General features: G+C 42.2%; 1 protein-coding gene across 1 annotated transcript in view; it reads right to left on the reverse strand.

Moving 5' to 3' along the window:
- Nucleotides 1-24260, reverse strand: part of LOC122802137 (centrosomal protein of 295 kDa-like) — a 1720043-nt gene that overhangs the window by 1580561 nt on the left and 115222 nt on the right. Inside the window, exon 3 of the mRNA XM_044071818.1 lies at nt 11539-11633. Coding sequence (XP_043927753.1) covers nt 11539-11633 — 95 coding nt within the window. The remainder of the gene's footprint in view (nt 1-11538; nt 11634-24260) is intronic.

The following is a 24260-nucleotide window of genomic DNA, read 5'->3' on the forward strand; positions in this document are numbered from 1 at the left end:
ATATATATATATATATATATATATATATATTTATTTATAATTGTATGTGTATTCTCCCCTGAAATGGAAAGGAATGAAGAGAGATATTCTCTGAGGCTGCAGATGTATATCTAATACAATCCTCTTTGCCACTAGTGTGCCAGGAGTTTAGGCAGGGGGAGGAGGGAGGGTTGTGAGAATAAAGGACGAGTGGACAGCACACATGAAACGTTATGGTAAGAACATAACTTCTTTATATGATGTTGAGAATCTCACCTTTATTCTCACTTGTGGGACCGTGTCCCTATCAACAGAAATCTTGGGTGGCTCAAGGGAGAATATTCCTCAGGACCATAGATCCAAATCCTGGTCTACTCCTAGAGGCCAAATCTACTTTGTAATGAATGATGAAAGTACAAGGGTTGGCCCAAGTAGCTGCTGCACATATATTATCCAGAGGTACTCTAGCATGGAAAGCTGCAGAGGTGGCAACAGATCTAGTTGAGTGGGCTTTAATACCATTTGGAAGGGTCTTGTTATTAGAATTGTAAATATAGGATATACAAGATGTTAGCCATTTAGATAATGTGACCTTAGAAATTGGGTAGCATTTCTTTGCATCTGAGAATGAAACAAAAAGTTAGTCTGACTTCTGAAGTCCTGTGTAAATAAAAACATAATTGCCTATAAACATCAAGTAAGTGCAAAGAATATTCTCCTTTATTTTGACAATTGGGGAAGAAAACCAGAAGGTCAATAGACTGGTTCAGGGTATTCTCTGTAACCACCTTGGGTAGGAAAGATGGATTGGTGCGCAATGACACCCTATCTTTGTGGAAAGTTAGATATGGGGTTTTTATGGACAAAGCTTGTAATTCGGACACCCGTATAGCTGAAGTAATTGCCACAAAGAAAAGGGTTTTCCATGAGAGATGCTTCATATCGCATGTGGCAGAAGGTTCAAATGGATGTATAATATTCGTTACAATGAAATTTAGATCCCAAGGAGGTATTGGGTGTTTAAGAGGACGCCTTAACATGACAGTGCCTTTCAAAAAGGCTTTGCAAAGTCTATGAGCCATGATTGGGTGGTCATTATCTCCTATATGAAAATTAGAGATTGCCGCTAGTTGAACTATCACTGAAGCTGCTGCTGCTCCCATCACTGAAGACATCTGCCACAAACTGAAGAATAACATGAACTGGTGCTGTAAAAAGATCTATGACTTTACTGTTAACCCATATTACAAATCTTTTCTATAAAGTTTTCAAGTGGACAATTTATGAGACGATAAAATTAAATGCTTGACTGGAGGGGACAGGGATGGAAACTTGGCAATTAAGGGAACTGAAGCAGCCATGCTGTTAATCTCAAATTGTCTAGCTTGGTATGAACCATCCACGATGGGTGTGTCAGATGATCTGGAACTGGGTCCAGAATTCAGGGTTCGTGCCAGAGATGAGGCTGAAGAAAGGGAAACCAGACTTGACAAGGCCAGTAGGGTGCAATTAGGATATCGGTAGTCTCCAAAAAACTTGCTTTCTGTAAGAGCTATGGGATTAGAGGAATAGGTGGAAATGCATAAAGTAGTCCTGCGGGCCAATCGTGATCAAGTGCATCCCTTGGTGACTCACCCACTGGGGGGATTAGGACAAATTAGTTGCTGCATTTGGCATTGTTGGGTGATGCAGAGGTCGCAGCAAGGCTGGCCCTATTTGTGGAATATTACATCTGCTATCTTCTGACTGTGGGACCACTCATGTGGCCATAAGATGGCCCTACTCAACTTGTTCGCAATCACGCTGGATCTCACCAGGATGTGCACTGCTATTAGAAAGTGGTTGGAAGCTATCGCCCAATATCAGACCATGAGAGCTTCTTGACAAAGTGGGTAAGACTTGGTTCCCCCTTGTTTGTTGATGTACCACACTACCGAAATGTTGTGGGTCTGAATTGCAATTGTCCCTATGGGATGAGAGTCCTGAAATGCTTGTAACGCTAAAAGCACCACTCTCATCTCTAGGACATTTATATGCAGGTGAGCCTTGTGGCCGTGCCAGATGCCTTGAACTGTCTTCCCCAGATAATGCCCCCCCCCCCAATCTAGGAACCGTCTGTGGTCACTGTAGCTAGAGGTTGTGAGAGAATAAAGGAGTGGCCCTGTAGAACTGATTTTGAGAGGCACCACCACTGTAGATCTTTCTTGCAGGCCTCGGTTATAGTTATCTTGTGATCTTGTGGGACATAGGAAGTTTCAAGATTGATCACTGAGCAAACAGTATCCACTGGAGTACCCTCATATGGAGGTGAGCTAGACAAACTAGAAAGACGAAAGCAGCCATTTTCCCTAGCACTTATAGAATCAGTTTCGCAGTGGCTTTGGACTTTTTTATGTGTCCTGACAAGATGACTGAGATCATGTACTCTGTCTCGAGAGAGTCTTGTTGAGTGGTAGTATCTATCTGCTCCTATGAATCTTAAGGACTATGATGAGTGTAGCACACATTTTTCACAATTAATGGTAATGCCCAGAGAGGAGCAGAGTTGAAGAACATGATCTCTCGACTGGAGTAAGTGATGCCTGGTCGGGGCGGATACCAGCCAGTTGTCTAGGTATAGGAATACTCTGATTCCCTTGTATCTCAGGTGAGCCACCACTACTGCCATACATTTGGTGAACACTCTGGGGACTGTAGTGAGACCAAAGGGCAGAGCTTGGAACTGGAAGTAACTGGCTCCCAGCCAGAAGCGCAAGAACCTCCTGGACCATCCGTCCATTTTGATACGGTATTACGCATCTTTGAGGTCTATAGAGCACATCCAGTTATATTTTCCCAGGAAGGGAAGTATCGACTGCAGTGTTACCATCCGGAACCTTGTCTTTGTTAGTGATTTGTTTAGGGTGCTGAGATCCAGAATGGGTCTCCAGTCCCGTTTTCTTTGGAACTAAAAAGAATCTTGAGTAGGTTCCAGATCTTTGCTGGTCTGCGAGGACTTCTTGGATGACTCACTTGTTTAGCAACTTTTGAATCTCTATAGTTGCTTGTTCCTTTTGACTGGGTGGAACATCTGGAACAACTTTGTTTTTGGAGATAGGAAGCGAGAAAAGGATGACATATCCTCTGGATATTATGCCCTGCATCCATTTGTCGTTTACGTTTTGCCAGGTTTCTCGGTGCAGGGATACTCATCCACTGACTGCATCCAAAGGGGGCAATCGGGCACTCCTTCAGGAGCACTGGAAAGGTCTCCAAAGGAAAGATTCCCTGGAGCCTTGGTTTTGCAGACCCCCCCTCCCCCCTTCTGCGAAAGCAACTTCTCCCGTTGTTGTTCACCTCTCTGCCCCTGGGGGAACTTTCACCTTATGTGTCCTGATAAGGCCTCTGTGATTTTCTGAACTACATTTTCCACTACCATTTTGGCTTTGGGAAAGGGTCTGGTAGGAGTGGAGAAACGTGCTCCAACGGCAGACAAGGTCCTACTTTCTTGTTCACACTAGTTGAGTGTTTCCTTCACTTTTCCCCCAAACAGGGATGAGCCATCAAAGGGGGTGTTAATGAAGGAAGACATGAAGGGATCCATAAAATTGCAAAGGGGCATCCAAGCCTGTCTGTGGACAGAGATACCCGGAGCCTTCTGCCCTACTCATTCCATCTGCTGTGCAAGAAGCCAGCTTCATGGAAGAGTGACTACCGAATTTAAAGTAGCGAGCTGAGCACTGATTTTCTCTGCCACTGCATCAGCTACAGCTTCTTGAAGGGAGTCTGATAACTCTTTAATCAGGTCGTTCTGAAGTCTTGTAAAGTGAGTTAGGTAATTCAGGGACCGTAAGGCAAAGGTCACTGACGCGAAGACACACTTCCCATATCTATCTATGGTCCTAGAGTCTTTATTAGGAGGATGGCTAGAGGTACTCATTTCAGAGAGTTCCTTTCTGGTGGCCACCGCCACAACCATGACACCAACTCCTACGCCTTTTGTAAGGAAATTTTTGTCTTTGGGGGCAGTGATGTATTTATTTGGCCTGCTAGGAATAGGATCTATGGTATCTGGGGTCTCCCAAGCCTTTTGACAGACAAAGTCGATAAGCTCATCAAAAGGTGGAGTAACCCAAAAAGTTGAAGGGTGAGACACAAAGGCCTTCAGGAATACTGACTTCTCAACTCCTCAGCAGAAGGGGTGGAAGACTGCCAATCACCTCTTTGTTTCAATAGTTCTAGGACATCTTCAAAGGAGACATCTTCAGGAGGTGATCGTGTGGACACTTCTGCCTCATCGAGGTCAGTATCAGATGTGGTACGACTCCTCTGGGGAGTCTAGATGTTTCCTCTTACATGTTCTCTTCCAAGGAACCTCTTCAGTGGGATACTCTGCAGAGGTTTGAGAAGAGGGGGGCAGTATCCTGAGGTATGTCCGGAGTCCTAGTGTCTCTACGTACCTGTGGAGAGGGTGCGTGAGAAGACAAAGGTACCTGACAAAGAGGGAGGAAGAACTGACGACGGCTGAGTCTCAGACTGTGAAGAAGTCAAGGCCCTCCTCATTACCTCAAAGGCAGACCCTCACTGCTCCAAAGAGGTCCCCAGATCCAATACAAAAGTTTTTGGCGCCGAAGGTCTTTCCAGGGCCAAAGAGGGCAGCTCTGAAGCAGAGGTAGGAGCTGAGCTCACCCGTGCCGAGGCCCCAGGGAAAAAATCGACTCCAAAGAATCCTGAAAAGTCTCCGGAGACCTGACAGCTGAGTGTCAGCTCCGAGAGGCCTCGGAGCTGATGTTGGAACTGGGGAAGTTAGGAGTCCCGGAGCTGACACCGACACAACCAGGATGTCAGAATCTTCCGGCTCTGAAGCAGGAGGATGGAGCAGAGGAAGAACTATGGCAAGGGAAAGGGTTTTTGTCTGAACTGATTCCTTGGGGCTTGGATCCACAACAATTCTGGCCAAGACAGGTGTCTTGAAAGTCTCCACGACCCTGTCCACATCTTCATCTGACAGACTCCTAGTGGACAGTGAAGGCGATCTTGAAGGGGCCAAAATTGGAGAAGGGAGCCTAGAAGAAATCCTTTCCACTGAAGGAGATCAGCTCCTGTGTTTCTCTGCCGAGGATGTTATTGGAGCCCATTGAGATATCTGCTTCAAGGAAATACTGGAGCCAGGAGTGGGTGTTGGATCCGATGGAGCTTTTGGATCCGTCAATTTCGGAGCATTCTGCTTTGACTCCGATGAGGATCTCGGCTCTGATGAAGGACACTCTGATGGTTTGTCAGATTTTTCTGCAGATAGAGCTTCAAAGAAAGGCCTTTCCATATTAATTTATTCTTACATTCCATCAAAGCCCGGTGGTTGAAATTATGGCAGATGGAACAAGACTCTTGTAAAAGTATAGCCCCTAAGCAATGTATGCACAAAGTCTGCAAATTGCTAAGGGGCATTTTTTTTTACTGCACTTCTCGCACTTTTTAAAGCCTAAAGGCTTGCTGTCCTTTTGAGATCTTATTCTTTTGGCTTTTTCCAGTTAGGGGTCGCCACAGTGGATCGCCTGTCCACTCATGATTGGCAGTGAAATTTTTACAGTGTCGAGTTGCCAGCCCGGCACCCAACCTTCCACGGAAGGCACACACGCAAACACTCATGCTTAGGGCCAATTTAGAGTATCCAATCCACCTACAGCATGTCTTTGGGATGTGGGAGGAAACTGGAGCACCTGCAGGAAACCCACACGACTACAGGGGAGGACATGCAAACTCCACACGGAGGGCACCCCAGCCAAGGATCGAACCAGAGAAACTCTTGCTGTGAGGCGGCAATGCTAACCACTGTACCACCCATTATCATGAAAATAAATGAAGACAGAAAGGTACACAATCACTCAAGACAATTAAGTCCTCTAACTAAAATGGACGTTCCTAAAATGCCCTCTAACTTAAACAGACGTATGGTGACAAGGAAGTGCTAAAAGTGGAAAGGGAAATGTATATGAAAATATAAGAAATATGTAAGAAAGAAATAAATAAGCAATAGCTTAGAAAATGGCTATCAAGGTTTGTACTTAGCACACAGCTATGACTGACTGAACCTCTTCACTGTGCTGCAAACAAAATCTGAGGTAATCAGGGAGAGGGATTATGGGTAAAAATGTAGCCCACAAGCTTTGCTGAAGGCCTCGAGCTGGAATATTGGCTGAGATGGATCTGACACATCGGATCCTACCCACAAGTGAAAATAAAGGCGAGACTGACATCACATCAATAATTTGTAAAGATTCTAAATGGTTAAATGAAGGTTTTATGTATAAAAAATTATTGTAGTGGAATACTTAAATTCATAAGGAAGAAGGAAGATAAGACAAACTGCACTCTGACAGAACTGAATAATGATTATAAAATCTATGAAAATACAAAAGGCATTTGAAACTAAAATGGAAAATTTATGGAAGACAGTATATACAGTATAAAGGAGAACGGCTGTCAAATTATCAATGATAGTGAGAAACTGTGGGTGATATGGAGAGAAAAGAAGCAAAAATCATGATAGCAGACCTTAAAAAGGCATTTGACAACTGGACATAAAATCTTATGTGTAATAATGAAAGAATATAATATAAGTGAAATAATTAATGCACTACGGATGTCAATGTACAGTAATAATAAAGTAAAAATACTTGTAAATGGCTGGTTAAGCCAAGAGGTAATTAAGAAGCGTGTCCAGTGAGTTGTATACTCTTTGCATTAGTTATGCATGTGATAGTATGTAAAATAAACTACAAAATGAAGGAGGTGGGGGTATATAACACCTGAAGGGTTAAGAATTATAGTTATGTTAATATGTGCAGATGACCTTATACCAATTGCAAAGAACAGAACTTGGACAAAATAAGTAATAATTTGCACAAATGAGTGTCTGGAGATGATAGAGATGGCTTTAAATAAACAGAAAAGTAAAGGTTTAGATGATGTAGTAAAGATGACGGGGGCTATATTTTACAATGAATGAAACTTCTGTGTTGTGTATAAAATTTGGGAATAAAGAAGCAAGTAGAATTCAATAGTAAACAGAAAAAATAAAACAAACCTGTCTTTGCTGAAAAACATATAAATTATCATAAAAATGTGTATTTGATAAATTGTATTTATGTTGTCAACAATATTTGAAAAGGAATTTTTGCGGGTATTTTTTAATTTATGTGGGAGTTCTAAATTAAACCCAGTAAAAAGAGGAGCTTTGTATATAAATAAAGGAGGAGGTGGTTTAGGGCTAATTAACCCAGTGGTATATGCTGCTTCATTAAATTTGTACGAAGTGTTAAAGTGGATAAATGAAAAAGATGCAAGATTACTAGTAAAACTGTACAAATGTAAGAATGATAAATCTGGGGGTGTGGTAAAAGAGTAAGAGAGAAAAAGAGTGTATAAATGAAGAAACAAAATGTTACCAAGAAAAATTATTTTGTGGAAAATAAAAACTGATGATCTTTAAAAAGCCAGAAAAGTATGGTACATATGAATAAAATGATAAAACCTCACTGTGCAAAGACCAAGGAAAAATCTATCAAATTAAACAATTAAAGCTATAAAAGTAAGAAGCAAGTGGTATAATCAGAAAGTAGAATGTCAAGATTTTTTTTATGGAGACTGGTAACAAATAAATTGCCAGTAAAAGGAAATATGCCATACAAGAGTAAAAGTGATAGCATATGTTTACATTGCCAAAATGAAGAAACTACGGGACGTGTTTTTGAAATGTAAGAGTAAAAAAGTTATGGGGAAAACAATGTAAAGATTTTTCTTCTGAAGATATGAAAAGTGGATAAAATACACATAGATATGATTAAATATGGATATTATAAGAATAGAAGGGACGAATGTACATGTTAAAAGAATAGATAGTTATTTTATATTAAATGGGTTATATGGAATGAATGAATAAATTAAATTATTATGTTTAATGGTAAATGGATTTCATCAAAAATATTAAGTAAAATCAGATGGTGGTTATGGAAAAAAGAGTGAGTGTCCAATAGGGATGAAAATTTAATACAATTGTTTGTCCCGAGGTCACAGCTGCCTCTCCTTTGCTTGATTTTATCAATAGCTACAAAAATTACTACACGTCAGTCGCCCTGCTAGAAAGGGGTCCAGGGAAGTAAATAGTGTGGGAAGAAATAGCCAGGGAATTGTTATGGCTAGGCTTGTATAGGACCTAGGGCTGATAGCCTAGTACCAACCTATGAACCTATGAAATGTAAAACTGCTTTTGTCTTTTAATGATTTTATTATTCTGGCTAAAAGTATATGCAAGAAAGAACTCTCAACTTTAAACATACGGACATCAAATATCACTCATCTGAAAAAAACATTGGCAAAAACTGAATGATCTAGTGGAAAAATATTAATGGCTTGTATTACTAACCTTACTGCTGTGGACTCTTGTATACAGTTACCTTTTTAGGGTTTTGTTATATTTGAATTGTATTTTTCAAGTTTTTAAAAATTAATATGATTGCACAGGAAATTTTGAATATGTGTTAATAGATTTGTATATCTATATATTTGTACATTTGTAAATATTTTGCAAACAAGTTATTTTTGTATATAAATAAAGGACCCCTACTCTTTTACTCAATAAGTACATTGGGATCTCTTACATTATCCTGCACTACCACCAACTCAGGTAGAAGAGAACTCTGTTTGTCTCATCTAAAGGACGGCGCACACAGGAGTGTAGCACTCCCTAATACAACACTGCAGTGTCAAGTAATGGAAAAATAAATACAATGACCTGGGGAGAGAACTGCACCCACACCAAAGGCAAGTGTTCTACATCTGTTCGACTACTAGGACAGAAAGAAACTTCCAATGTAATAGGTTATGAGGAATTAGTGTATAAAAAAGTGTTGTTCTGGACTCTAAAAGCAATAAAGTTACAAGTGATTTCTTCAATTGAAACATTGCCTCAAACTAACCGCCCTCAATGTCCGGACCACAACATTTTTATGCAGCTACCAATTCACTGCACCTCATAAAATCAGCGATAATGGATAACACTGGACCACACCCAAATGTAGGTCCAGAATAGCGACCATAACAGTTGTGAGCATACAGGGCTGTTTATTGTTATGTAAATGCGTCAGCATTTTAGAAAAAGAGTAGTTAAGATAAAATGACAGACATGGACAGAAAGCTATACTGAAAAATAGGTAGAATTGGCAGCTAGACAGACAAGCAAACCAGATTAACCAAAAAGACAAATGCAGACGTAAATGGTTAATTCTGCTTGAAAGGGAAGCACTAATCACCCCCCCCCAGTCTACCTTTTTTCTTAAGACTGCAAGCAAGAGAGAGGCACTACCACTCCCCACCCCCCAATACAAATGGGATATATATTACACACACACACACACACACACACACACACACACAAACATATAAACAAATAAAAGTTCTGCAGCTCCAGACAAACCCAAAGCAAACAAAGATTAATTTGCATCTGAGGAAGTGAGTTTAAACGAAAACGCAGGTGTGGAGACATAGCGTTTATGTTTCTTGTTACTGGAGCTGTTCTGTGGATTTACGTGCTGTGCGTGTATCTCTGTGGTGTTTTCGTCATTAAATTTGTGAAAAGGAGAGGAGCCGTGTCTGTTTACTCCACTGGTGCTTTTTTGTTTTGGTTTGTTACTTCCAAAGCAAACTCACCATTACCATGTAACCACCATCTGTCCAATTTCTCAAAGATGTTGCTCCTGGGCTTCTCCATAGGTGTCACGGGAAAACACCCTGGGAATTACACAGGTAACACACTGATAGTGCAGACTGGGAAGATGGAAACTGCTTCTTCTGAGGAAGAGTAAGATGGGTTTGAGGCAGTCCTGGCCTGCCTACTTCCTGACACAATCTCTGCTGAACTGGAGGAGTTGCAAAAGCAGGGGCCAGCAACGGGATAACATGAGTGGAACCATTTAAGCTGGGGACAGCATCCCTTGCTGGCCATGTGCAAGGGAGCAAAAAAGGAACAGTGTTGGTGTACATGGTCACATAGATATTTAAGTCATCACCAAGGGGAGGAAATTAGGCCATTTTACGCAAAAATGCTCTCATTACTGGGATGACAACAAAAAGAACTAACACTGATATGTTCCTGGATGACACCTCTGGATGGCTCTCACTCATACCTCTCATCCTAGGGCAAGAAATATGGGCAAAGCCTAAAGTAATGGGGGGACAACAACCCAAAACTAGGGATAGATTTTAAATATGCTCTTAAAAACTTAATTGCTAGAACAACAGGTTTTGTTCTAGCATGCATTTTCTGAAGGATATGAAGCGTGAAACTCAAATGTGTATGTCATTATTTAGTGACCTCAGTCTTCAGTGATTTTGCAGAAAACCAGAAATTTTATGAGGACCAAAAATATGAGGCAAAAATCTGGACAGATGAGAGGTATGCTCTCACCCTCTAGGGATCTGAGGAAAGGATCACGAACCCTAGGGAATGGATGAGCTTGAATGTGAAATGAGGATATTTGATGGCAGCCACAGCACACAGGAAAAATGACCTAGAAAAAAATGCCAATGTCAACATAACATTTTACAGACAGAGAGATCCACTATTAAATTCCAATGTCCTCAGCTAAAGCAATGTATTTAATATCTGCAATGTCATTTTCTGAAGTGTTTGTCCTCTAAATACAGGCAAATACAGGAGGATAATGCTGGAAATGCAGATAAAATATCGCTTCTCTGCCTTGTTATTTTAACAAAATATATTCCCATTGTGTCTGCTGCCTTTCACATACAAAGTAAGCAAATTTGTGCCACTTAACACTCACACAAATGTGTGTAGATAAGTGGGTGTCTGTACACACACCTTTTCCCTCCTATGTGGATGTGGTCATCATACATTTTTCACCTGTAATAGGCTTAACACTCTATTGCAAAGTTTGCCCAATTCCCATAACATTTGTTTACTGCCTGGATGTAGTCTGTCAAAAATTCTGTTACCCCTAATAGGCCTGAGCTGTTCCTTAAAATCTACCCCATGACCTAACCTTAAATTCAATTTCATTATCTTTATCTTTCTTCTGAACAACAGATTTCAGTTTCTTTCTTTCTTTTTTTTTTTTTTGATTTCTTTCTCCATGTGCATTTTGTCTTTCAATCTGGGAACAAGCTGTCTTCTAGACTTCCCACTCTCACAAAGACAAATCAAACAAGCCTGCATCAACTTCTTAAAAGTCCCAAATGATTAGCTTAACTGAACTCCATCAACTATGTTAACCACCCACACCTTCTCATATAACACATTATGTTTTGACCATAGCACCTACAACCAAGTACTAAACATGGTATTTTCTTATCACAAACAGGAAGAAAGTTCAATAAACAAATCAAGAGAGTAAAATGAACAGTCAGTCATAGGCACCCAGACAACTGTTCCACACTGAGCAGTCAGTCACATGCACTCTTCTATAATACGACTCATTCATTAGTTTGTTCCATTAGTACTACTGGACACTTTTTCACCATTGCAAGTAACCCCATTCTTGGATAAGCATATCAGAAAATTACCTATTTTGTTCAATAAGATGCTGCTGATACTGATGAATCGTCTGTAGATGGTTACTGTCTTCGTTTTCATTTTCTGAAGATGTAACATTTTCTTGCTAGAGACAAAAATATATTTTCAGTCTGCTTACATCAAAATGTAAAAATGACAAAGACGAAGCAAGTTGCACACTGCCAAGCTTGTATACACATCCCTCTAAGCTCTAGCTGCTGTAACAGCTGTCCCACTCCCCATTTTGTGACATCTTCCCATAAAGCCCTCCCAAATATATACAATTTTTGCATTTTTTTTCTCCTCTTTTTCCCTGAAAAAGAAAATATTTGGCAAACAGAAACGCTATCATGTTAAGATAAGCAAGATCTTCTGCATAAAAAAAAACTTCCACAAGAATTGAGGTACGATCCTTAGTAATACCAAATCAAGTAAATAGCAGATGACCAAATGCACTCCTACTTCACTGTAGAGTTTATTCACAAGACTCATCTCCTTCCTGCTTACTCTGCATGCCAAGCCTGCAATACAAAACATTTTTTGTTCTTTGACTTGAAAGCTTTAATTTTTATTTAAAAAATGCTTAAACAATGAATACGTCAAGAAATATACTGCCGTGTACTTGGAAAACTGCACTTTCTACAGACAGTATACTATAGTTAAGTAAGTTTTGTGCCCCCTTATCCCCCTTATTTCCTACTGGCCTATTTGTTCTTTCTGAACTCTCTGCACTCCAGGCACCAGAACCAAAATCCGAGATAACAGCCACCATCCAAGTATATGCGCGTGCGTTTGTGTGTGTGTGGGGGGGGGGGGCTTTTTTTTCCCCCCATATGCTTTACACCTCCTTCACTGGATGGAAAGTGTGGTGCAGTACTGGACCCTGCATGCTTGTGAGCTTTCACAAGCTGAAAGCTCCAGCTAAAATGCATTTCATCTAATTTGTTGGTTCACAGGATCATAGATTAGTGCTAGGCTAACTGCCCTTACAAGCTATTTTAAGACAATTACCTCATGTGAGAATCAAACCCTGCATTTTGTTTGAAAGGTAAATACCTTAGCTATTATACCAACTTCCCACCAAAAGATGGTAGTTCATAGATTAGTACTAGGCTAGCTGCCCTTGAGGGCCATTTTAAGTCTAGGCAGCTTCTACCAAATGTGACAATCAAACCCTATAACTTGTGTATGTGAGGTAAACCCCTTAACTACGATACCAACCTCTCTGCTTCCCCAATGTTATAATCATGGGCCTTCTTCCCAGGAGCTCTTGCAAAAGAACTATTCCAATACCCTCCCTTTGGGTTGGGTTAGTTGTAGATGGCTGCTCATCCTGGTCCCTCCCCAGATGACCACTCCAGTGCCTAGGCCACTAGCAGAATTCAGGTCATTTGGGATACAATCAGGGCCAAAACTATAAAGTAAGCCATAACTAAGTAATATTCAATACTTACATCACAGGGCTACTGATGAGCAAAAATGAAGGTGGAATGCTACAGCAAATGTTAGCTACAGAATTAGGTAAGTGATGTCAAACATTAGTATTTCTTCAAAGGTGCTTCAGTACATAATTTTCCCAAAATCCACAATGATGCATTTACCCATGACACGGTGAAGAAAGAGGAAGGAAGAATGGGCCTTAAGAATGAACAAAATCGGATCATGCAATAAATGGGAATGAAAACTTCAATGAATACTTTAAAGAATGACACTAAGATCTGGAAAAAGAAAGTTAAGTACTTACCATAAAATTTCATCTGTGTTGTCTTTTTCATTCTTCCTCCACCTGTGCATTTTGGATCAGACTCAGCCACTTACCAAAGCTCAGGTTCCAGCTCGAGCTTCTCCCCTACCCACAATGCCTCACTCCCCACTGGTTGCCTCAGATCAAGTTTGCTGCTACCATGTTTACCAATAATATTATCATAAATGCAATGTACAGCGACACTAGCAGTTACCAATAAACAAACAGAAAAAGAAGAGAAGCTCAACAAGGAAGAGAGGTTCCTAAAAACTTATCTGTCAGGTCATTCACAAAAGGGACAGGGGGGAAGGAAAAAGACAGCACAGATGGAGCGTTATGGTAAATACACAACTTCTTTATCTGATGTTGTCATTTTCATTTTTCCTCAACCTGTGGGACAAAGTCCCCAGTTACAACAACCTTGGGTAGCCTTCATAGAAGGATATTCCATATCACTGCAGAACTAAAAGCAGCTCTATTTCTGGACACAATGTCCAGTTTGTAGTGGGAAATGAAGGTGTGAGAATTAGACCACAAGGCTGCTGAACAAATATCAACTGAAAATTTTGCTCAAAAGGCTTATGAACTTGCCATAGAGAGTGAGCTTTACTTGGTGAGGTAGAGGGACACCTTTGGATTCATAAATGAAACACAATCCTTTAACCATTTAGCTAAGGTGGTCTGTCTTGGCAACTGATTTATCCTTTTTTGCATCTGAAAAAGATATGAAAAGGTGGCCAGATTTCCTGAAAGTTTTTGTTCTGTCTAGCTAAAAATGCAACTGTCTGTGAACATCCAGCAGATGGAGAGTGTATTCTTCCTTGTTTTGCAAACGAGGAAAAAATACCGTTAAAGTAATAGATTAGTTTATATTGTTCTCAGTCGCCACTTTGGGATGAAAGAATGGATTAGTACATAATGTCACTCTGTACTTGTGAAAAATTAAGCAAGGGTACTTAGATGACAGTGCTTGCAATTCAGGTACTCTTCAGATACCTTTTTCTGCAGAAATGATAGCTACCAGAGAAACAGTTTTCCATGAAAAGAATTTCAAGTATACTTTGGCGGTAGGTTCAAAGGGAGGCAGAACCAGAGCCTGTAAAAAAATCACAGTCAGATCCCAAGGAGGTGTTGGATCTTTGACAGGAGGATGAAGAAGGAAAGTCCCTCTAAGAAAAGCCTTACGCAATTTGTAGGAGGCCAAATATGATGCATTTTCTCTGATATGAAAATATGAAATGACTACCAATTGCACTAACAGTGGAATGACTGCCCCCCCCCCCCCCCCGAAAACATAAGTGAGAAACTCTGGGACAGGAGCATCAAAAGGATCTAATTTCTGCTGTTTAGCTCAAATAGAAAATCTTCCATTTGCTCTTGTAAATTCTTCTAGTCAAAGATTTGTGAGAGGAGATCAGAAGGTTTTGGACTGGGGATGAAAGCTTGGCAGACCTAGCCATCGTTGGAATTAGAGAAACCATGTGGTTAATTTCAGACCTGGGAGATCAGGATGAATTTGTCTTAATGGATGGGACAGTAGATCTGGATGAGGTGTGAGCATCCACCAACGGCAAATCAAACGATACCAAAGGAAGGGGAACCAAATTTGTTGAGGCCAGTAGACAGCAATGAGGATCACTTGCTCTTCAACCTGGAAGCTTTCTGAAGAAACTTGAGGATTAAAGGGAGAGGAGGAAAGGCATAAAGTAATCAGGGAGGCCATAGACCATCAAGGGAAGAACCTTTTGCACTTGTTGTGGGGAGACGTGAAGAGATCACAGCAAGGTTAACCACACTGGTGGAAGATCATATTTGACACTGCCTGATTCCGAGACCACTTGTGAGGCATCAAAAATAAGACTGCTGAGCCTGTCATTTAGAATGTTGTGTTCCCCCAGAATGTGAGCTGCAATTAGAAAGCAGTTGGTTGAGATCACCCACTGCCACATTTTCATTGCTTCTCTCAACACAGGGGGGGGGGGGGGGATCTGGTTCTTCCTTAGGTTCACAGGTAGGTACTAGGCTATTGGCCTAGGGCCTATACAAGCTTAGCCAAAAAGGTACCCTGACTTTCGCCACCCAAGAAAATTATTTTCCTCTGCCCCTGTCAAGCAGAACCACAGACGTGATTCCCCGGGGTGAATTTCCTATTACCCATCCAATCATCAGTATTTTTCTTGAAGAGTGCTAATGAGGAGCTCTGTTTGACATAGATAGGTAGTCTGTTCCAGAGTATGGGAAGTCTCTGGGACAGGAATCTATCCCTCCAGCATGTTCTGTTTATTGTGGTGACAACATTTAGGTCCCTAGAGCGTTGTAGCTCGGAGGGATTGGGATTTCTTTAAGTGGAGCATGTCCAACAGCTCTGGGTTTGACATAGCTTTGTATGTTAGGCAGAGATTGCCTCTGAGTAGGCTATATGCGAAGGAGTAAAGCTGGAGTTTGAGTCAGTCTGCTTAAGGCATCTGAGGCCAGTAATCCTTGTTGTGAGGTATTGTTGCGGTCTTTCCAGTTGTTGTAGATGTCTTGTGAGGTACATACCAAAGAGGGCGTTGTACTCTATAATGGGTCTAATGAGTGATGAGTAGAGGGGAACAATGACCTCTCTTTTTTTGGATGACAAACCTTTTGTGATGAGGTGTGCCCACATAGAAGGATTTCCTGACCACTGTGGTGATGTGATTATCAAAGGAGAGACTACTGTCCACCTGTGTCCCAATGTCTCTTATCACACTTTCGGTGTTAGGTAGACTACTGCCTATGTGGTAGTTCATGGGTACAGAGTTTTTACTAAAGGGGATGACAATGCACTTTTTGGCACTGAGCTTGAGACCATGGCTTTGACACCAGGCATCTGTCTCAGTGAGGCCCTTTTGCAGGATGTCCACATCGTTAGGAGTTTCGATTATGGCTCCTAGTTTGCAGTCATCCGTGAATTTAGTTAGCCAAAGACCATCTGTGTTAGCCTGTACTTCAGAGAAGTAGATACCAAACAGGAGAGGACCCAGGACTGAACACTGTGGTACTCAGCTTGTCACTGGTCTGAAGTCTGATTTGGAGTCTACTACTTTCACAATATGGGTTCTGTCAGTAAGCCACTTGGCAACCCATCTTGTGACATCGGGATTTACACCTAGTTTAGTGAGTTTATCTATAATTCCAGAGTAGGGGATTGTGATGAACGCCTTGGTGAGATCTAGATAGGCTGTGTGAACCACCTTACCCTCATCTGTGGCTTTGGTGACTACTTCAAAGAAGTCTACCAGGTTTAGGAGACATGATCTGCCTTTTACAAACCCAAACTGTGTGGGGTCCAGAGTTTGTAGCTCTCCAATGTCTTTGTTTATGAGTTCTATGATGATACGTTCCATGGCCTTGCAGACCAGGCTCGTCAGGCTAATGGGGCGGTAGTTCCTGGGGTCTGTTGTGCCCCCCCTTGTGGAGTGGGATAACCGTCGCAGTGCGCCATTCAATGGGCACAAAGCCTGAGGTGAGGCTATGATTGAACATGGTACTTAGGTGGGGTGCCAGTTCATTCTGTAGTTCTTGTAGAAGGCAGCCTGGGATGTTGTCAGGTCCCATGGATGCTGTGTTCTTGGCTTTGGAGAGTGAGGTTTTTACCTGTGCAGCCGTGATTACAGGAACTTTGTATTCTTCCGGTATAAAGATGGGCCCTTTAGGGGGTGAGGGGGGGGGGGTAAAGTTAGCACTGAACCTATCTGCTAGGATGTTGGCAATATCAGTTGGTTCTGTATTTTTAGTGTCACTGTGCTGTAACTCAGAGCAGATCTGAGTGTTGCCATTGAGATTCTTGACATAGCTATATAATGCTTTGAGGCTGTCTTTAGAATCAGTGGCAATTTTGTTTTCATAACTAGCTTTGGAGGATTTTATGAGGTATCTCAGCTTCTTACTGAGGCTGACCAGGGAGTTCCTCCAATTGTGGGATTTGACTCTTTTTTTGCAACAGTTTCTTTCTTTTGTTGTAGAGTTTGTTTATGGCAGATCATCACCAGATTGGCTTCCTTTTTTTGGAGGATAGCACGATCCAAGCACTTGTGTAAGTGCTTATAAAGTGCATTTGTGTAGGATTCAGCAGTCGTACCTCTATTGTCCATCTGCATGGGTGTCGTGAAGTTTGCCACTTCTGTCTTAAGAAGCATGAAGTTGGCTTTGGAGAAATTTTTTACGGTTGTTTTCCTAATGGGGAGTGTGAGCGGGATGTGGATGTCTAGGGTGATTAGCTTGTGGTCGGAGCTGACCTCTGGTGTGGAACACCAGTCGCCCATGTTGGTGATAACCAGGTCTAGGATATTGCTGCCCCTGGTGGGGGTGTGGATAAGTTGATCCAAGGCACTGGAATTGATGATTTCCAGAAAACGTTGAGCAAAAGAGTTGGCACACGAGTAGTTTTCCCAGTTAATGGTAGGGTAGTTGAAATCACCTGTTATTAGACTGTTGGGTTGTACCTTAATATTTTCCAGTGTATCAAGAAAAAAGGAGTGGGAATCCTGGGGCATGGTGAGGGGTCTGTAGCAAGCTACAATTTGGATTGCCGTTTTGCCCAGAGTTAGTTGAACTTGGATAATCTCAGATGCATTATGCTCAGCAACAAGCTTGGAGGTGTGAATATCCTTAATGAATATAGACACGCCTCCACCTTTGGTTTTTCGGTCTGGGTTTGGTGGCCGAAAGGTGTGGTATGAATTTTAGCCTGGTAATGCAGGGGTGCTCTCTGGAGCTTTGAACCAGGTCTCTGTCACTGCACAGATGTCAATGTTCTCCATTTTAAGGAGTGCCTCAAGTGAGTGCATTTTGAGGTTTAGACTTCTAGCATTGAGTAGCATTACCCTCAGATTTTGCTTGCTTGTACCTGTTACAGTGGTGAATTTGTCATTTGAACTTTGCCTAAAAAAAGGCACTATATGGGTGGCAAGAGCCTTTGCCAGTATCCGGAATCCCAAGGGCAACAGATGCAGGCCATCTCTGGCAAAGCAGCTTGGTCTATCGATCAAGTCATCCCAGGCAGACAGATACTGGATTCCCTTAGAATGACACCAAAAGCTTAGCCAATTGTTAAAGTCAATCATTTTGTCCTTGTACTGTGGTATCATTCTGGGTGATGTCAGGATACTACTCAGGGCTAGGGTCATACCTGCCTGGGCTAAAAGATCAAAGAGCTCCTCCATGTCTCTTTTCATGTAGTCCAGGGAGGTACATCTCAGGTCATTCACACCATCATGGACAATGACACAGTCATATTTGTACTTGTTGTGGAGTGACCTGAGTGCATGCGTTATGTGGCAGATCCTGGCACCCGACAGGCAGATGACAGTAACTTTTTCCTTGTTTAGACTGATGAGTGGAACATCAGTGTGCCTGACTACAGAGTCACCTATGACTAGAGTGTTGGGTACGTTATGCCTTATGGGCTGTAGTTAAGTTGCATTTCTGCTTTGGAGGTCTCGGTTGTTTGGGCAGATTTTTACTGAGAGACTCCGCGAATGTAGGTGTGTGTTTTGTGGTTCTGTGTGTGTGTTTTGGTGGTGTAGGTTTTGAGGGATTATGTGATGAGTGTGGTGCGGTGCAAGTGTTTACCTTCTCCTCTTGACTGTCTAGTCCAGTCTTCGGTGAAGAGAGCTTTGCTTCCAGTTTGGCTATATAAGTGCATCTCTCACAGGTCATAGTGTTTGAGTGGTAGGAGGACAGGGTTGTCTGTGTACATGAGGCAATTGCTGCATTGTCCCAAGATGCCCAGATTCATCAGGTAGACAGGAGAAAACACCGGGAGCTGACCTTTAGACATGCCTGAATAGGTGCTTATTTATTAAGTACTAAAAACTCTTTTCCTCTAGACAAGTGAGGAAAGTTGAGTGCTTTAGTAATTTGTAACTTATTTAGTACTTACGAGTTCTGAAGAAGTGCTGAGCTCAAAGAAGCAGATTTGAGTGCTAAAACTAAAAAGCTGGCTAGTTGCAAGGGAAAATTTGAAGAGCAGACTTTATGGCGCCAGGAATAGTTTAACCCTAGTTAAGTGTGTGGGGGTGGGGGCTCAAGAGCTCACAAACAGTCCTGGACACAGCAAATCCATATCTGGACAAGACCTGTCACAGGAAAGGGGGGAAGCAAGCTTAGAATTGTTTTTTTTTTCTGTAAAAGTGAAAATGGAGAAAGCTGGAACAGAAGTTAATTCAACGTTAAGAATCTGAGTGGGTTGGCCTTCACAAATGTTCTCCATTAGATTGAATGAAATAATGACACTAGACTGGGAGGAGTGTCACAGATCAAATATACAGTATGGGCGGGCAACTGCAAAGCCACCAAAGTATAAGAACACCACAACACTAGGAAGGGTGGGTGGGAAAATTACAGTTCCTAGCTGTAGCCACTAAATTAAAGTTTTAAACAGATCAAGGAGCAAGCAGACTCTAGAGAATGCTTTTAACTGTAAAAAGACAATTATAGTAATGCACACTATTACAGTTCCTTGCTGTAGAACACAGAAACCTCAAAAAATCAAAAATGCACAGAAAAGCTCGGACAGAGCACTCACAAACAGAAAATACAACTCTCAGTATGAAAAAGCAGTTTACAGTTAAGTAATTCAGTAAACATGCAATTAGAGTAATGAAACAGTATCTAGCAATGAAAAATACAGTTAAAACAGTATAAAACAGTACATAAATGCAGTTAAACAATAAAAAAAGCTTTATAACAGTGCAAAATGTAGTAGATCAACTGTATAGCACAATTATAAGTGTTTCAGAAGTGCAGTTCAGTGAAATAAGTGTAAGAAATAACTTATCCTTTGCTGATGTACCAAACTACCAACATATTATCCATTTGTATCACAACAGTCCCTGAAGGAAGGAAGCTGTGAAATGCCTGCAATATAAAAGGACCACTCTCATCTCCAGAACACTGATATGCAGGTTGGTCTCCTGTGACGTCCACGTGCCTTGGACCATCTGATCCAGGAAATGCACACACCCCCCCCCCCACCTAGGAGGCATCTGTGGTCAACATGGCGCTTGGGGGAAGAAGAACAAAGAGGCTTCTTTGAAGAACCTCCGGGGAGTGAAGCCACCATTGTAGAGAATCCTTACAGACTCATTATAGTTTGACTGGATAGCTGAGGGGTTGCTGAAGAAGTGACCAGTGGACTGCCAAGGTCCACTGCAGACTTCACTAAATCTTTTGAGTTTCTAATACTATGACTCGAATATACCTCATTCCCAAGTCAAAATATGATTAAAGTTCATAAAATTAGTAATGTTTTACTCTTTCATGTCAACCAAAAGTGCTCTTCACAGCACCCACAATGTGCCCAGTAATGACTCCTCCTGCAATTTGTATGGATTTACATGTATTGGTAGTGTATTTAAATTGTAGATACTTTTATAAGACCTGTTGCTCCTACTACTATTGGAACAATTTCGGTATCTTTCTTCCACATTGCTCTCGTTTCTCCTTGCAAATCCTGTTATTTTATGACTTTGTGTTTCTCTGTACACAGGACACTGTAGTCACTGGGTGTGGCAATTTCAATGATCAATGCTCCTTTTGTCTTCTTTTCCTGGACCACTACATTAGGTTTTTGAGCATCTATCTTTTGAACTGTTGGTAATGGGTGATCCCATGTCATGTAGACTTCATCACTTTCTATGATGCTTTGCGGCTTATATTTCCAGTGTTTTTCAGCCATTTCAGTACCACAATGTTTACACAATCCCCAGTGCAACAGTCTCGCCACATTATTATGCCTTTCAGTATACAGTCCTCCTTCCATTAGTATGTCGCAACCAGCAACGAGATGTGCAAATGTTTCCAATTCTGTTTTACAAAACCTACATTTGTCTGCTTCTCCCACATGTTCAATGAACTTTGTAAATGAACGTGTACGTAGCCCACTATCTTGTGCCACTTATTTTGTATTTTTCCTTTATATTTGTCTACGTATCTTCTACGTTTTTTTCCACCTGTGCTGAGATTTTTTTAGTTTATTTGCAATAGTGCAGGACAGATCCTGATCTGTTCCAATACTGCTGCATTGCTTTTATCACATCAATCTTTCAGAGTATTTTTTTGATCTGTCCACTGCAGACTTCTCATGTGTAGACGTGCTGCTGGTAACAGAATTATGGTGGCAGCCATGGAGCTCAGGGCCCTAAGTACTAATTTGGCTGGAGGAACTGAGATTGCCAAAATCTGTCTGGCATGTAGTTTTAGGTTTGAAATCCTGTCCAGAGTAAGGAAGACCAAGGTCTTGGTCATATCCAAATGCGCCCCTATGAAAATTATGCTGTGAACTGGTTGAAGCTGTGACTTTTGTATGTTGATTGTTATGCCCAAGGTTGGAGCTAACTAACAGGTAGTCCCTGGCCTGGATGAGTAGATGCCTGGTTGGAGCAGTTAGGAGCTAGTTGTCAAGGTATGGAAAAAGATGGAATCCTTGCCGTCTGACATGAGCTGCAACTACTGCCATGCATTTGAACACCCTGGGGGCTGTGGTGAGACCAAACGGAAGTGCTCTGATTTGATAATGAGTGGCTCCCAGCCTGAAGCGTACGTACCTTCTGGAGTACCTGTCCATCTTAATCTGGTAGTACGCATCCCTTCAGGTCCACTGAGCACATCCAGTATTTTATTTTCAAAAGAGGTAGCATGAACTGGATTGTGACCATCCTGAACTTTGTAGTTTTTACAGACTTCTTCTGGGATGTCAGCTCCAAGATGGGCCTGAGTTCCGCTGTCTGTTTTGGTGCTAAAAAGAATCTTGAGTAATGCCTGATCCAATTTGATCTGGTGGGACCTTCTGGATGACTCTCTTCTGTAGCAGCTTTGAGATTTCCAACTCTGCTGCCTCTCTCTGACTGGGTGGAACACCCAGGAGAGATATATTAGGTTTGGGGAATTTTGAAGAGAGAATTAAGTATCCTCTGAAAACTATCCTTTACACCCACCAATCGTTTGTGGCTAGCCAGGCGACTGGGTGCAAGGATAAGCACCCCCAACTGCCTCCAGAGGAGGGCAGTCGGGCAACCTCACAGGAGTGCTGAAAGAATACTGAGACCCTTGATTTTGCAGACACCCCTCTGCCCCGTAGGTGACGTCTACCATTGTAACAGTTTCCCCCCTTTGCCTCTGAGGGGAGTACTCTCCCTGCGACTCCTGAATCGGACAGATTTTTTGAACCATGGTGCCCCTCCCTCCTGGATAAGGCTCTAGGGTGGATAGAAAAATGGATTTGGATGGCAGACATTCTTCCCATCTTTCTCGCTACAGGAGAATGTCTCTCTAACAGTGGGCCCAAACAAAGATGATAAGTGAAAAGGGGCAATGACGAAGGACTCCTTGAAAGATTCCGCAAAGTCAAACAGCCTCATTCAGGAATGACGCCTAATATCAATGCTGGAACCGGTGACCCAAGAGATATCCTCCACCGCATGGGTAGCTCAGCCTCAGACACATTAGATACTGAGTGGCCAGTTTGGAGGAGAAAGGCTTCTGTCCTCATCAGACATGGACTCTGGTCCAAGCTAGAGAGTTCTTTGATTAAATCTCTCTGTAGCCTGGTAAAATGGGAAAGGTAGTTTAAGGCTCATAGTATGAAGGCAGATGAAGCATAAAGTCTCTTACCAAATCTATCCATAGCCTTAGACTCCCCTGTTAGGGGGATGGCCATTGGAGCTTTCCTGGACCAGCTCTTTCTTAGTGGCTGCAGCAACAACCATGGCATCTACCAGGATTCCCTTAGTTCAAAAGGGTCAGTCGGGGAGCACTGAAGATTTTGTCTGCATGCTTGCGTACAGGTTCTACTGTATCAAGATCCTTCCAAGCCCTGCTTGATCTCAGATCAATGAGAACATTAGCAGGAGGGGGACACCCAAGATGTAGATGGGCTGGACCCAAAATCCATCAAGAACAGAGATTCCTCAAAAATCAGGTTTTGGGAAGACCAGCCACCTCTTTGGTGCAGGATTTCCAAGATTTCGCCAAAAGAGGCATCCTTCAGTGGAGATCTTGGGGACCCTTCCTCAAAATCGGTGTCTTCAGTGATGGATTCCTTTGGGGAATCCAGGTGCCTCACTGCACCTTCTCTTTCAGGGAATCTCTTCAGTGGGGTGTTCTGGGGAGACGTCGGAAGACATCTGGGGTTCCAAATGTGGAAGTACTTGTAGGCTTGGGCTTTGCTGGGCCAGCTGTCCTGAGGGTGGCAGTGGTGAGGTCTCAGACACTGTCTCCAAAGGGGTGATAAGTGGATCCGAAAGGGTGGGAGCCAAGGATCTCCGGGCATGAAGAAGATCCTCTCCATTACCTCGAAAGCAGAATGGGCCGGAAAAGCTGAAGACTGTCCTCCAGGAACTGAAACTAGTGCGATGGAGGATACTCAAACCCACCCCCCATTCCAAGAGTGAAGCTGGGGCTAAACTGTCAAATGCTGACACTCCGAGGGGAAGCGAAGGTTCCTAAAACTTCAGAGTCAAGGTCAATCTCTGAGAGCTGACGTCAAGACTTCAGCTCCAACAGCTGCTCTGACATAGTCAAAACCACGAGAGTCAGGGTTGGTGCTGGGATCAAAGTGAGCTCCACTGTCAGCTCCGACATCTTAATTCTCGGGCATTCGGATCGGAGGTCTGCTAAGCAAAAGATCGGGTCAGAGAAAGAGCTAAGGGTCTAAAGGGTGACTTCCCACGGTCCCAGTAGGGGACAGGGCTGGAAAAACCCCATATGAGTCAGAAGGTAGGGTAGAAAAAAGTAAGGGAAGCTACAGTAAAAAAAGGAAAAAAATCCACTTAGCTTACAGCTAAACAACAAAATCTTTTTTCACCGAAGTTCGAGACAACAGACCACGATGCTAAGCAGAGGGCAGGATTCACATTGCGGTATACTGCAATGAAGGCAAATATACCTTCATGCAAGCATAAGATAGTGTCTAAAAAAACTCTTTCAGAGTGGTCTAACTACTGACTATGCAGCTTGTATGTA

Source organism: Protopterus annectens, chromosome 5.part0 (genome assembly GCF_019279795.1).
Source record: "Protopterus annectens isolate FY-2018-M chromosome 5.part0, PAN1.0, whole genome shotgun sequence".
Taxonomy (NCBI): Eukaryota; Metazoa; Chordata; order Ceratodontiformes; family Protopteridae; genus Protopterus; species Protopterus annectens.